This window comes from Eumetopias jubatus, unplaced genomic scaffold (assembly GCF_037043125.1).
Source record: "Eumetopias jubatus isolate StellerSeaLion01/CBP00866 unplaced genomic scaffold, mEumJub1_p1.0 scaffold_9, whole genome shotgun sequence".
In the NCBI taxonomy this organism is placed as follows: Eukaryota; Metazoa; Chordata; class Mammalia; order Carnivora; family Otariidae; genus Eumetopias; species Eumetopias jubatus.
Genome location: NW_028274815.1, coordinates 120,092,121 through 120,105,942, shown reverse-complemented (window position 1 = coordinate 120,105,942; position 13,822 = coordinate 120,092,121). Strand labels below are relative to the sequence as shown.

At 46.0% G+C, this 13,822-nt stretch overlaps 1 protein-coding gene and 1 pseudogene across 9 annotated transcripts in view; both read right to left on the bottom strand.

Annotated features, from left to right (window-relative positions):
• DHX35 (DEAH-box helicase 35) overlaps nucleotides 1-13,822 on the bottom strand; it is a 66,869-nt gene that overhangs the window by 31,406 nt on the left and 21,641 nt on the right. For all 9 annotated transcript variants that reach the window (XR_003612086.2, XR_003612088.1, XR_003612087.1 and 6 more), the window contains exons 5-8: nucleotides 12,714-12,818; nucleotides 10,565-10,626; nucleotides 9,661-9,730; nucleotides 7,673-7,732 (exon numbers count right to left, since the gene is read on the bottom strand). Coding sequence is in view for 6 of the 9 variants with exons in the window: in XM_028121968.2 (XP_027977769.1) it covers nucleotides 7,673-7,732; nucleotides 9,661-9,730; nucleotides 10,565-10,626; nucleotides 12,714-12,818 (297 nt within the window). In the remaining 3 variants the exon portion in view is untranslated. The remainder of the gene's footprint in view (nucleotides 1-7,672; nucleotides 7,733-9,660; nucleotides 9,731-10,564; nucleotides 10,627-12,713; nucleotides 12,819-13,822) is intronic.
• Nucleotides 205-699, bottom strand: LOC114223151 (POU domain, class 5, transcription factor 1 pseudogene; annotated as a pseudogene).

Genomic DNA, 13,822 nt, shown 5'->3' with positions numbered 1-13,822 from the left:
GGGGATTAAAAACAAGAGCATCCTTGAACTTCACCTTCCCTCCAATCAGTCCCCCCAAACTCCCTGCCCCCACACCCTTTGTGTTCCCAAATCCTTTCCTAGTGAATGAAGAACTTAATCCCAAAGCCCTGGTACAAACCCCAGGTTCTCTTTCCCTCGCTCTCCCCCTTCCTCGGGCCCCCCCTCCTGGGAAGGGCCGGCATCTCAGTTTGAATGCATGGGAGAGCCCAGAGTGGTGACAGACACAGAGGGAAAGCCTTCACCCTCAGGGAAAGGGACTGAGGAGTACAGCGTGGTGAAGTGAGGGCCCCCATAGCCTGGGGTACCAAAATGGGGCCCTGGTGCCAGAGGAAAGGACACTGGTGCCCCTGAGAAAGGGGCCCCAGCAGCCTCAAAATCCTCTCGTTGTGAATAGTCACTGCTTGATCATTTGCCCTTCTGCCGACGATTGCAGAACCACACTCGGACCACGTCCTTCTCAAGGCCGAGCTGCTGGGCAATGTGGCTGATCTGCTGCAGGGTGGGCTTCGGGCACTGCAGGAACATGTTCTCCAGGTTGCCCCTCACACGGTTCTCGATACTCGTTCGCTTTCTCTTTCGGGCCTGCACGAGGGTCTCTGCTTTGCATATCTCCTGTAGATTTTCGTTGTTGTTGGCTTCCTCCACCCACTTCTGCAGCAGGGGCCGCAGCTTACACATGTTCTTGAAACTGAGCTGCAGAGCCTCAAAACGGCAGATGGTCGTTTGGCTGAACACCAAAGAGAACCCCCAGGGTGAGCCCCACATCGGCCTGAGTATATCCCAGGGTGATCCTCTTCTGCTTAAGGAGCTTGGCAAATTGTTCCAGGTCTTTCTGCAGAGCTTTGATGTCTTGGGACTCCTCGGGGTTTTGCTCCAGCTTCCCCTTGTCCGGCTTCACAGCCGCAGGTGCAGCAGCGCAGGGCTCAGGGGAGGCCCCCTCGGAGTTGCTCTCCACCCCGGCTCCCCGCTCGCCCTCCGGCTGAGAGGTCTCCAGGCTGCCTTGGGGCACCAGCCCCACTCCAACCCTAAATGGAGGCTCTAGGGCAAATTGGGGGCTGGATCAGAGTTCCCCGCAGCTCGAAAGGTCAGAATCCTGAGCCTAGGGACACTGACCTCTGCCTACGTGAAGGCAGCTCTTCAGCTCGGCCCTGTCTGCGGTTGTTTGCTGGGGTCAGTGGCTCAGTGTCTGGTTTCTGAGGGGCTGGGTGTCCTGGTGGGGGCCCTCCTGACTGTGGCCTGCTCTAAAAATCCTATTTTTTTTATTATTGCAATTTTGAGCAATCACATTTCAATGCCAGACTCTTTACTAAGGTTTGATAAAATACAGATTAGAATTCAAAACTGTATTATTCACCAATGCATCTGGGTCAACATGTAGCTACAGTATTACTTCTCTTATTTTTATCCCCTGTATCTTATTAAAGGTGATTCAAATTAAATACAGATTAAATCAGGTTGAACTGTAATTTTAATCAGAAAAACATGTATCTGATCACACAAGGTTATCAATTTATAGAGAAAACTTGTATTTCTAGGAAGACTAGGTATGGTCCTAGTGTTGCAGTTACAGATACATATAGGTTTACCACAACCTCCCCAGACCGCAGGCAGGGACAGTGTCTTCTCCATCTCCCCATGCCCTGTGGCAGTTAGCATACCACCCTGTCTGGGCAGGTCACCCATTATGCACTTGCCCGGCACCGCCACAGTACCCTGAGGAGAGAAGTAGCTCCTGGCAGCCCCTCCAGTACAGGTGGCTCCGCCTTCTTCGATGGCACTTGACCGCCAGACTGGCAGTCTATGGGGAGGCCTGGCATGAGAGCTCCGGCCAAAGACGGGACAGGGAGATTCCACTGAAGATCCCCTCACGGGGAGCCTGACCCCAGATACACAGAGAAGCTTCTGTGCAGGGGAGTGAGTGCCAGAGGGGAAGCTGCTGTGTCGGTGGTGGAGCGACATGGAAATCCTGTTGGGGGGAGTACGTTATTGGAGTCCCCCCAGTGATATTCCACCGTCCCCCTGAGGCCTGGTTGGGCATCGCTTTCTGTTATCATAGGAGGTCTGGCTATGTGACCACAGTCCTGTCTCCTTTACTTCGCCGTGTATCTTTACTAACCGTGCCGATGCCTGCTCCTGGACACCGGGAGCCCGGGGTGCACTGAGGGCTACATCGAATGCAGTGAATGGACGTGGAGGAGCACTTCTACAAGAGCTGACTGGACTGAACTACAGAATAATGGGATGCCATACACTGACCTCAAAGTTGTATCTGAGAAGAGTAAGCACAGATGTAAAAGTGCTTCATGCCAACATAAAAACCATGTTGTGCTACGAAGGACCTCCTGGCACCATTCTTCACTTCCCTTTTGGCTCAATTCGGTTCAAGTGACTTCAGCCCTCCCGTGTCCCGTGGTGTGCACAGCAGAGGCAGGCTAAAGTGACACACAAACAAGCGAGAAGAGACAGCTCCCCCACACCCCAAAAGAGTGAATAATCCGGGGGGATGGGCACACCAAGAACCAATCATAACACAAACCGAGGCAGAATGACCACATAACCAGAAAAAAGTCACAAGTTACTCAGCGAGAATGAAAGGTCAACGCTGAGCAGCTTTCAGGGAAGGCTTCATGGAGGCAGGAGTACCCCTGGGTGAAGCCTGAATGGATGAGGAAGACTATTACTGCCTGGAAGGAAAAGGGACAACCCTTCCCAAGATGACAGCAGAGTGCAGACTGAGACATGAAGGGGCCACCGACAAAGGAGAGAGCCCAAGGTCTAGGGCAGGCCAGCCCTGTTCTGAGTTAGTCCTCTCATCTACAAAAGGACAAACTACCATCTACCCTTGGGGCAACTGCCGTCGGCACCGGTCTGGCCTAGAATGTGTACTCAGTGAGTGATCGTATTATCACTGTGAAGGGGCCCAGATGTCATGCTTCATGGGCACTTCTTTGGATGGGAAAGACAGGCAGTGAGCAGGGGCATGACGTCATCAGACGTGTACTGCAGACGCCTGGCTCGGGTGGCCGTTTCAGAGGAGGGCAGGGGCAATAAGAGATTGGAGCAAGCTAATTCAGGAAGGTACTGGAATAGCTCAGAGGAGAGAATGAAGGCCAACACAAAAGCAAAGTGTGCCAGAGGTATGAGCGACGGGGCCTGGCAATCAGTGAGTGCGAGCGCACGCACGTGCACGCTGGGGAGGAGGCGGTTACTTCTTAGTCACGGAGAACACTTTCTAAAGCAAAGGAAGTCTTGAATGACCACGATGAGAGAGGGACTGCCACAGAGAAGCCAAGAGTCACAGGGCAGCAGGACTCACAGGTCTGTGAGTTTCTGGAGCACAGGAACATGGTCAGGACGACCACAGCACAAAGCGTCGGCTGAACCAGGGGCCATGGAGGTGGGCAGCCTTGAGGAAGAAGAGCAGCCAGCAGAGGAGTCTGAGGGGGATGCCTCAGGGAGGCGGGAAAGAGGGGAGACGGCAGGTATCCCAAAGCTGCAGACAGAGGAAGATTTTCAGAACGACTTGGTGAATGGAGCTGAATGTTACCAAGAAGGCAGGCAGAACAGGGAGGACACCTCGTTCCCGACGATGTGGTGAACAGAGCAGACCAGAAGTTACTCTTTCAAGAAATAAAATTCAGCATTTACTGAGAAAGCATGAGATCTCTATCCTTAAGATATTTATCTTTTGGGGCGCCTGGGTGGCTCAGACGTTAAGCGTCTGCCTTCGGCTCAGGTCACGATCCCAGGGTCCTGGGATCGAGCCCCACGTCGGGCTCCCTGCTCAGAGGGAAGCCTGATTCTCTCCCTCCCCCACTCCCCCTGCTTGTGTTCCCTCTCTCGCTGTGTCTTTCTCTGTCAGATAAATAAAAAATCTTAAAAAAAAAAAAGATATTTATCTTTTATCTTTACCTGGAAATATAAAATATGCACACACAGAAAATTACAGGCTAGAGAGCAAATAAATCTGATATCAACAGCATATGCCTTGTGGGACAGTAAAGGAAAGGCAAGAGTGAGCTGAAGATGAGTTCATTTCACAGGAAAAAGGAGAGCGTGAGTCAGGTTTTAAACAGGTGGGCTCACACAGACACAGACACACAGTGAGGAACATAAAACGACAAAAAGCAAGAGGACAGTCTATGAAACAGAATGTAAATGATGTGCACATCTACTGAGCCGTCTTCCTTCCCTGGTGGCTGCTCACACCTGACCCAAGAAGTGGGCACCCAGCAGTCATGTCTACACAACACGCCCACCCTGAGCCAACAGCCCTTGGTCCATGCAGATTGGTTCCGAGTGGGTACCTGACCCAGGTGACCCCCAGTTCCTTCTCTACGAATCTGGAAAGAGAAATTAGTCTCTCTCCCAGAAGCTGGACCAATGACAAAAAAACTGTAGGAGTTGTCAGCAACCCTATTTCCTGCCATGTGGATGGAAACAAATAAAAGAAAAACAACAGCTTGTGATACAATGGTCAATTAATACTTCATAATTAGGGGCACCTGGGTGGCTCAGTTAAGCGTCTGCTGTCGGCTCAGGTCATGATCCCAGGAGCCTGGGATCAAGCCCCACGCATCGGGCTCCCTGCCCTGCTGCTCCCTCTGCCTCTGCCCGATGCTCCCCCTGCTTGTGCGTGCTCTGTCAAATAAATCAATAAAATCTTAAGAAAAATATTAATACTTCGTAATTCTACCTGGTCATGCTCTATAACCGCTCGCGAGTTAGGCTTACATTAACAAAGCAGCTAACCCAATCAAGGCAACGATGTGATCAGCCTGATCAAACTCCGCCTCTGCCTCCCAGCTGCTGTCACTGGTAGGACACCACCAGGCTGGGTCACCCTGGGCCCTGAGCAAAACCAGAGTAGAGGACATCTATCCCTCCAGCCAGCAGGGCTTGGAATTAGTCTGTCACCCACAGACCTAGCAGCTGGGGCACCAGGGAGGGGGTCTGGCAGGCCTGGGCCTCCAGGTCCAATGCTGCCCAAAGCCACACCCTGCCATCTCCACTCTCCCCCCTCCCTCCCCTCAGCCCACTGCTTTCCCTCCTCACCCTCCTACTCTCACGTGAGGACTCCCATGCCCTGCATGCCCTCAGTCACAGAGGAAGGACTCCACCCGCCAGGTCCTGGCCCAGACACACACATTGGGCAAGGGTGGGTGAAGGAGTGAAGGCCCCAGCCACCGAAGGCCCAGGTGATGGCTGCCGAAGGCCCAGCGTGCCCTGCGTCAGAGCACACCCCAGGCCAGGCCAAGTTTCCTACACTCCACTTTCCCACTTGAAAAAACTACTTCCAGAAAGCCTACCTAGACCAACTATTGTAGGCAGATTGGAAAGGAGCTCTTTTTTAAAATTTCTGTGCCGTACCAAAAGACAACAAAAGGATATTGGAAGCAATAAATATTAACGATTCTAAGAAAAGACTCAGACATAGTAATTTTCAAAACACAGTAAAAACTGTTCGTTTTTAAAAGAGAGAGAGGGGGTAATGAAGGTACAAAGTAAAACAGAGGAAGACGTTCTGTGCCACGTGGGCATGGAGGCAATGGCGAGAGGTGAAGCTGGGTGTAGCCCCCAAACCGGCGTTCCGGTGGGTGCCCTGGCTTAGGGGGGCTGAGAAGTAATTCAAGAGGGCAACAAAGAGCTTTGACCCACAGGCTATCATGTGCAGACTGAAGACAACAAGCTCCTACAGCCTGTGAGAAGGTCCAAGAAACCAGCCAGGCTATGCACCCAGACACCCCTCTTAGCCATGCTGAGTTTTTTCCCTCAGTTGCTCTACATCCCTGAAGCCACAGGGAGTCCAGGAGCCAGGAGCCAGGCCCTTTTCATATCTCAGCTGGCTGACAGAACTGGCCTGCTGACTGGTATCTCCACAACTACTCTTGCCTCTTCTACACAACACCCAAGGTGATCTTTCTAGAACTCGAACATCATCAAGTCACTGCCACCCCTCACACACATCCCAGGACTCCCAAACAGGTGTAGCGTAGATCCTTCCTCCTTCACTTGGCCTGTAATGCCTTCCATCACCTGATGCCTACCAACGTCTCCATTTTAATCCCCCATTGCTTCCCATTCTATCAAAAATCACTGAACCTAAAGCATCTACTCTGTGCCAGACACTGTTTTAGGTGAAAGGATAAAATAATGAGTAAGACATTCAAAGTCCCAATTTTCATGGAGCTTATATTTTACTAATAGAAGACACACAATACGCAAACACTTGGCTATGCACGTTAGGCTAGGTAGAAATAAGTGCTAAACAGACAAACTAAGCAGAGTAAGACAATGGAGAGCAGCAGCGCACTGTTTCCCTCAGGGTAATCAGGAAAGGCCTCTCTGAGAGGATAATACGTGGTCAAGACTGAACTGAAGGGAGCGAAGAACCATGAGAATGTGTGGGTAAGAATGGTCTAGAGAGAGGGTCCCCCCAGAGTAGAAGCACACCTGGCTTCTTCTGAGGAACAGCAAGGTGAGGCTGGAGTGTTAAGGAGCATGGGAGAGACTGGACAGAGATGAAGTCAGAGAGGTGACAAGAGAGGTGACTGGGGGGCAGAGACTGTCCCCCACAGGGCCCTACAGGCAAAGTAAGACTCCCACCTCCACTTGCCTCCCAGCCCCTCGGACACACCGTTTCATGACCTTGAGTTTCCATGCATGTTTAGGACACCCTTCCCCACCCCTGCCCATCAGGCAAACTTCTGTGCATCTTTTGAAACCAAATGGGATGTCTCACCTCTGTGAAAGCTCCTGGACATTCTCCACCCAGCTAGATTTAAGCAGCCCCCTCTCTGGCTGTCTCAGCACCTTGACATACTGATCTCTAAACATCTATTTATGTGTCTGCTTCCCAAGAAGTCAGGGAGGTTATGAATCACCTGTGGCCAGTACCACGCTGAGCTTGTGTATATATATTCATATATTTATAGTTACATATTTACATACGTATATTTATATATTACAAGCGGTCAAAATTATTTGAGTTGAACTGCTGTTTTGAACTAAAATATTAATTGGTAAGAGAGAAAAATAGTATAAACTGAGTCATAAAAATTATAATGTAAATTATTATATGTACAAGGAAAACTTCAACTGCACACATAAACATCTAAACCTAAATGCTACAGTCATAAATAAATTTCAGAAATATAACGTCATGGGGCGCCTGGGTGGCTCAGCTGGTTAAGCGACTGCCTTCAGCTCAGGTCATGATCCTGGAGTCCTGGGATCGAGTGCCACATCGGGCTCCCTGCACAGCGAGGAGCCTGCTTCTCCCTCTAACCCTCCCCCCTCTCATGAACTCTCTCTCTCTCTCTCAATTCTCGCTTTCTCAAATAAATAAATAAATCTTTAAAAAAAAAAGAAATATAACCTCATACTGAAAAAAGTAATAAAAGGAAACTGCCTATGTGGGGAGAAACACAGTATGTAGAGAAACAGGACAAGGAGGTAATTATGAACTCGATTAATTACAGGTTAATTTCCACCCACAAGCTCATATGGAATCTAGGACATCAGATGGCCCCATAAGGAAGGTAGGCCATTCTGTCAAAGATAACCTCTCGCTAAAGGTAACTTCCCAAGGACATGTCCAACAATTTCAGTGCTTACGGGAACAGCAGGGTGAGGCAGGAAATGCTCCTACCTCTGCATCCAGAGTAGCTGAAGCTACAATCAATCGAAGATCCCCTCGCTTTCTCTGAATCTAAAAAAGAAGGCATTAGGAAACAATGAAACAATGCGATACATACAGATGATATATTTTGGTACCTGCAATTTACTTCAGAATAAATCAGTGTGTGCATTTTTGGGGAGTCGAGGGGGGAGCTTATAGATGAAACAAGACTGACCACAAGCTGAAAACTATTAAAGTCATAGGTAAAAGGTGGTTCATTATACTATTCTAATTGTATAAAGAGTAAAATTTTCTAAAATAAAAACATTTAAAAAAATGTTTATTGAAAGTTTAAAGGAGCTTTAGGAACTGAATTTGAATTTACCAAAAGTAAAACCATTTCTTCCTGATACTTGGATTTCTGGATAGTCAGAACCTATGTATACACAGTTGAAGTATGAAAAAGTACCTTAAAAGCAAACAAACAATAAAGGATAACACTGAGACAGAAATACGGACGAAAGATCTTAACAGTTATTCAAAGAAAGGAATGATCAACAGGCAGAGAAGGAATGATCATATAAAGTATAGCAAAAATATGTGATAACACAACATTACTTTTTCGTCTATCGCACTGGCCAGGATTTATTTAAGGCTAATACTCAGGGCTGGCAAAGATTCAGTGAAATAAGCCTCTTATTACACTGCTTCCCAGAGAATAAGCCCTAATCAATATCAAAAGTATAAATCTTTGGCCAAAGAATATCATGAAAACAACATGAACAATAGTAACTAACATGTACTAAGTGATGTGCTATTCCCAGGTCTCTGCACACAGCCGTGCAGAGATGCCCGGCTGAGGGGGCTAGGGGCATCTGAAGCCCAGAACATCTCCCCACACCTAGCTGTGGACAGCCTCCAAATGCGAGCATCTTGCTCTAATTTGTACACAGGTGGGACTTCAGTCTATTTGTGACCCTGTGCCAGGTACCATCTGAAGAATTTTATGTGATCTTATTTAAGTTTCACAATAAATGATGATCTAGAACAGCTCTGTCCAAGAGAGCTCTCTCCAAGGATGGAGAGGTTCTGTCCAATGCACTAGCCATTAGCCATGTGTGGTGACAGAGCTCTTGAAATTTGGCCAATGTGACAGAGGAACTATATTTTTAATTTTATTCTATTTTAATTAACTGACTGCCACAGGTGGCTAGTAGCTGCCACAGAGGAAAGTATACTAGCACAGGTGTAGAGACTTCTATTATCCCCATTTTAGAGATGAGTAAACTCAGCAGTCAGAATCTGAACCCAGGCAATCTGACCCAGAGTCCATGCTTTTAATCACTTTGGTCTACTCCCTCTTTCTAGACTCCTGTGATTGGGAATATGCTCAAAGAAAACAATCAGAAAATACAGGAAGGGAGGAGAGATAAGGCTGAAATAAGATTGCCCATTAGTTGTAATAGTTGAATCCAGATGATGGGCACAGAGGGGTCATTAAACCCTTCTCTTACTCTGCAGTATGTCTGAATAAAAAATAAAACAGAAATGCAACAGATTTCATTATAAAGGTGCTCATTACAATATTATTTCAAATACTTCAAATCTGGAAGCCATATAAATGCCTAACAGTAAGGGAAGAGTCAAATACTTTATGGTAGGGACATATGATTGTATAGACATTATTAAATACAATGTCTTCAAGGAATCTTCAATGACACAGAAAAATGATTTCGATGTAATATTAAGAGAAACATGCAAGGTACAAATTGGTACATACAGTCCAATCCCTATCATGCCAAAACAGATGCACGCACACACACAGACACACACAAAAAAAGAAGAAACATATCAACATTCCACCAGTGATTTTTCTCTGAATGCGTAGAATTATGGATCATTTAAACTTTTTTCCTTCCTATTTGATTGGATTTTCTAAATTGCTACAATTACTTTCCTAATTGAGCAATAAAACAAAATGAAAACACAAAAACAAAAGTCTGGCAGCGAAGTCACACCTTTTTCAGCAAGCCAATGGCAATGTCTGTGTACAAGGTCCTCTCGTGGGCTTCATCCAGCATGATGGCACTAAGAAGCAAAGGGAAGACCTTGGTGAGCGTCAGACAAACCACCCACATAATCCCATCCAGATCATCAAAGGGACTTCTGTGTGTCCGGTCCCCATGCAATCACCTTGTATCAAAAGCTGAGCTACGTTACTCCCCGTTGACAAGGAAGGAACTATTAAGCTAATAAAAATGGTGACATCAACACGTCTTGGTGAAGAAAACAGTACATTTATTGCTATCTTTAAAGAGTTTTATAACCCGTAGTAGATTCTAATGGGAGCTAACACCTGATTTTAAATTACAATATAACACATAACCCCACAGAGCACATAAAAATCGGAACAAGGCCCCACCCACTGAAGACTGTTAAGCTGCAGAAAACAGCACAGAGACACGTGATCACAGCTGCTGCGTGTATGTACCCAGGACTCAAATTTAACGTCCTTCCCTAGAACACCACAGAGCCTGTGTAGGACAGTGTTAATGCCATGAGTAATGGACAAAGACACACAAAGAGTAAGACAGTGTAACCAACTATCTGGACTCTGCTATCACTTGACACAAAACACTGCCCAGTTCTGTGCTATGATCTGCAGTCACCATCAATCCTGGGACATAACAGAGGCATGAGAAGTATGACAAGTCAAAAGATTATTCAAATAATGACAGGGATTTTAATGTGCCCATTTTTTAGTGTCAGTAAATTCTGAGAAGGCATCAAAGGTCGCAACAGCCCAGGTAAAGAGAAAGCTCTGGGGCAGCTGAAGGCAGTCATGAAGTCCCAGCTATTAACACAACTACTTGGGTGTTTTCTGAAACTTCAGGGAAGTTATTGTAGGAAAAGCACAATTACCTATATTTTGTTAACAATGGATCAACCATCATTTCCCTGACCAACATTCCATCAGTCAGGAACTAAAAAACAAAAACACAAAGTTTTAGAAATAATTCATTTACACTGTACATTAATGATTTTTTCAAAAAGTTCAAATGTAACCAAATGCACACAACTCTTTGCCAGTGTGTGTACAAGATAATTCCCACAAAGGACCATGAGGAAACAGCCCAATGCTTTAGCAATCAAGCAATGCAACTGATCACAAACAAGACTTCAATCACAGGGTCCTCAGCTGGGGCCTGCTAATCTTCCAGCAGAATTCCACCTGCATTTACTATCTGAACACTGGCTCAGCCCCATTTCCTCTGGGCCTGCACTACTGGTACTGTGGACGAACAGGCAGTGAAGACAAACCTTGTCCGCACAAAGGAAGGCCACGAGTCTGAGATCACTGTTCTTAGAATGTCCCAAAGACTGCAGACCTGCAGCTCTTGAGGATACTAACCTCAGCTTCAACTGCTATTATCTTAGAGAGGCTGGATAAGGCTGTGGTTAAGAACAGAGGCCGTGGTGTCAGTGGGCTGGGAGCCCAGATCCTCATTCGGCCTTTACTTGCTGTATGAACCTTGGGCAAGTTACCTACCCTCTCTGAGCCTTAGTCCTCATTTGTAAAATGGAAACAACAAAGTATCTACCTCAGAGGGTTACTGTGGGACTTAAGAGAGAGTACAGGTAAAGTGTTCAGCACAGGACCTGGTACACAGTGTTCATGGCTATCGGGAGGCACCTGGGTGGCGCAGTCGGGTAAGTGGCCAACTCTTGATTTCTGCTCAGGTCATGATTTCTGGGTCGTGGGATCGAGCCCCGTATCAGGCCCTGTGCTGGGCATGGAGCCTGCTTAAGATTCTCTCTCTCGATCCCTCTCCCTCTGTCGCTCTCCCTCTCTCTCTTTCTCTAAAATAAATAAATCTTAAAAAAAAGAGTATCAGTTATTATTGAGGATTAATGTATGTTTATAAAATGCTTCAGAAACATGCAGTAACATATTATTACTGCCGCCCAAAATTACTCAGTACTTGAACAAGGCTAACCATCTCCCCTGCATGCTGTAGTTTAGTGCTTTCACTTTTTGTTTTGTTTTTAGGAACAGGATACGTTTCCATCACATTTTTCTTGGGCATGGTACCAGTCGCCACACATACACACAGCAGTGAGGAGGACCTGCCACCAATGACAGGCACCAGTTAAGAGCAGAGCGCCTAAAATGATGACCAAATGGAATACAGAAGCTTTTCATGAAAGAGTCAAAAACAACCATTTGGTTATGTAACCCACTAAAAATTACCTACTTTAAATATATTTGATGGTACGGAAGAATACTCTCTTTACCCAGCAAAATCAATCTCAAAGGTAACAAAATACAAAAATAGAGAAAATAAGATCCCTGTTCTTATAAATCACTACCTTGTCTGGTTCATCTAATTATTTTCAACTTTCCTCTGTGAAACTGAGAGAAAACTGAGAACATTCCATTGTTCTGCAGAACCATGCGACCCGCACGACTCCAGCCCTGCACTACAGAGCAGGCGCTCCGCTGACGGAACACCGATAACTGCAGACACGAGTTCAAGAGTAGCAACTAGGTCAAAGAACATGCAAGTAAAATCCATCGTCACATAAATGTGAAAAAGTTCTAACTTGTGAAAATAGTATTTGTGAATTCGATGCTTTATCAATTTATACGGCTTTGTCCCTGTTTTTCAGTCTTCTACAGGCAAGTCTCTATATTTTGACAGCTAGGTGGATTGGTGGAAAAACAAAAAACACATATAAGACAGGACAGCCTCAAGTCCTGATTCTACCATCAATGGGCACATACCTCAGGCAAGTCATTCAGCCTCCCAGGCCCTCAAGCTCTTCATCTGTAGAACCAAGGGCTCAACCTTCCTTCCGAGGTCCCTTCTGGGCCATGATTCAAGGACCCTCTGAGAGAGCTCCACACCTCCCCACAGACTAAACTCCCTGAGGACAGGGTGATTGCATACACTTTCTGCTCTGGTATCAGGGTCTCGGTGAGCAGTGATGCTGCATGTTTTTAACCGCGCCCCCCCCCCAATAATCTTCTTCCTGGTTCACAGTAGAAAAAGCAGTGTGAGCACTTCACCTTGATTCTCGTGGCCAGTGGGTCGGTGCAGTCGTCAAAGCGGATGCAGTAGCCCACCTCGTGGCCCAGCACTGCACCCCTTTCCTCGGCTACTCTCCCTGCAACCTTTGGGAAGAAAGATCATGCTGAAAATAGAGACACAGAAATTACTGCACAGAGTACATACAACGGAAAACCTAGTATTTTTTTAAATAAGTATGTGAACACAGTGGAGAATGAGAAGAAAAGGGGCAGGTCATTAGAGAAAAAGCATGATTTATTCACTTTGTGTCTCACTTCTCCATTTACAAGAGACTTAGGGCAACTTAACTTATAATTAAGTATTGTATAACAATAAGCAACACAAATGGAATCACATAAAGATGTTACAGATCAGGACCAAAGAAATGGCAGATAAAATTCAAAAGATCAAAGCCAATGAGAAAATTTTAAAACACAGATATGCCAAAATTATCTCAGTCGAACCACAAATTCAGCTCGGCATTTCCTGGCAGCTGAAGCAAAAAGTGGAAGAAATGACAAGATTCACCACAGTAAAGCTTTTTAGCATACCAAATGGGGAAAAATTTTCATGTCTCTGTGCCTTGAAATAAAGTACCTTCCACTGGACAATAAAGGCAGGAGAATAGGAATGATCAAATTCAACACTGGGCCAAGGTCATCTTCTCTTTGGAGGCAAAAAAAATGACGTTTCCTGAGCCAGATAACCTAAACAATTTGCAACAGTGCCCCAGCTACCAAAAGCATTAAAAGGGGAAATAAAGAATGCAGGTTAAAAAATGAAAGCAATGAAAAGGGGCAGAAAAGCGGATGAGAAGGTAAATGAAGCATCCAAGTTAACATAATAAAGTAAAAGCAGAAAACAAAATACATAATATATTATGCAGACCATAAACTATAGATACATTTTTCACTTACCAGTATATGACAAATAGAAGGGGAGCACAGGAAAGAGAAAACAAAACCCAACAGCAAGATCTCCTACTACCCCTAAAAGGCTATTCAAAGGTTATCAATTTATTAATAGAAAATGTTTGAAATGATGAATAAATCAAAGTGGAAGGGCAATAAAAAGAAACTGAAGAGTTGAACATTCATTATATCAACTG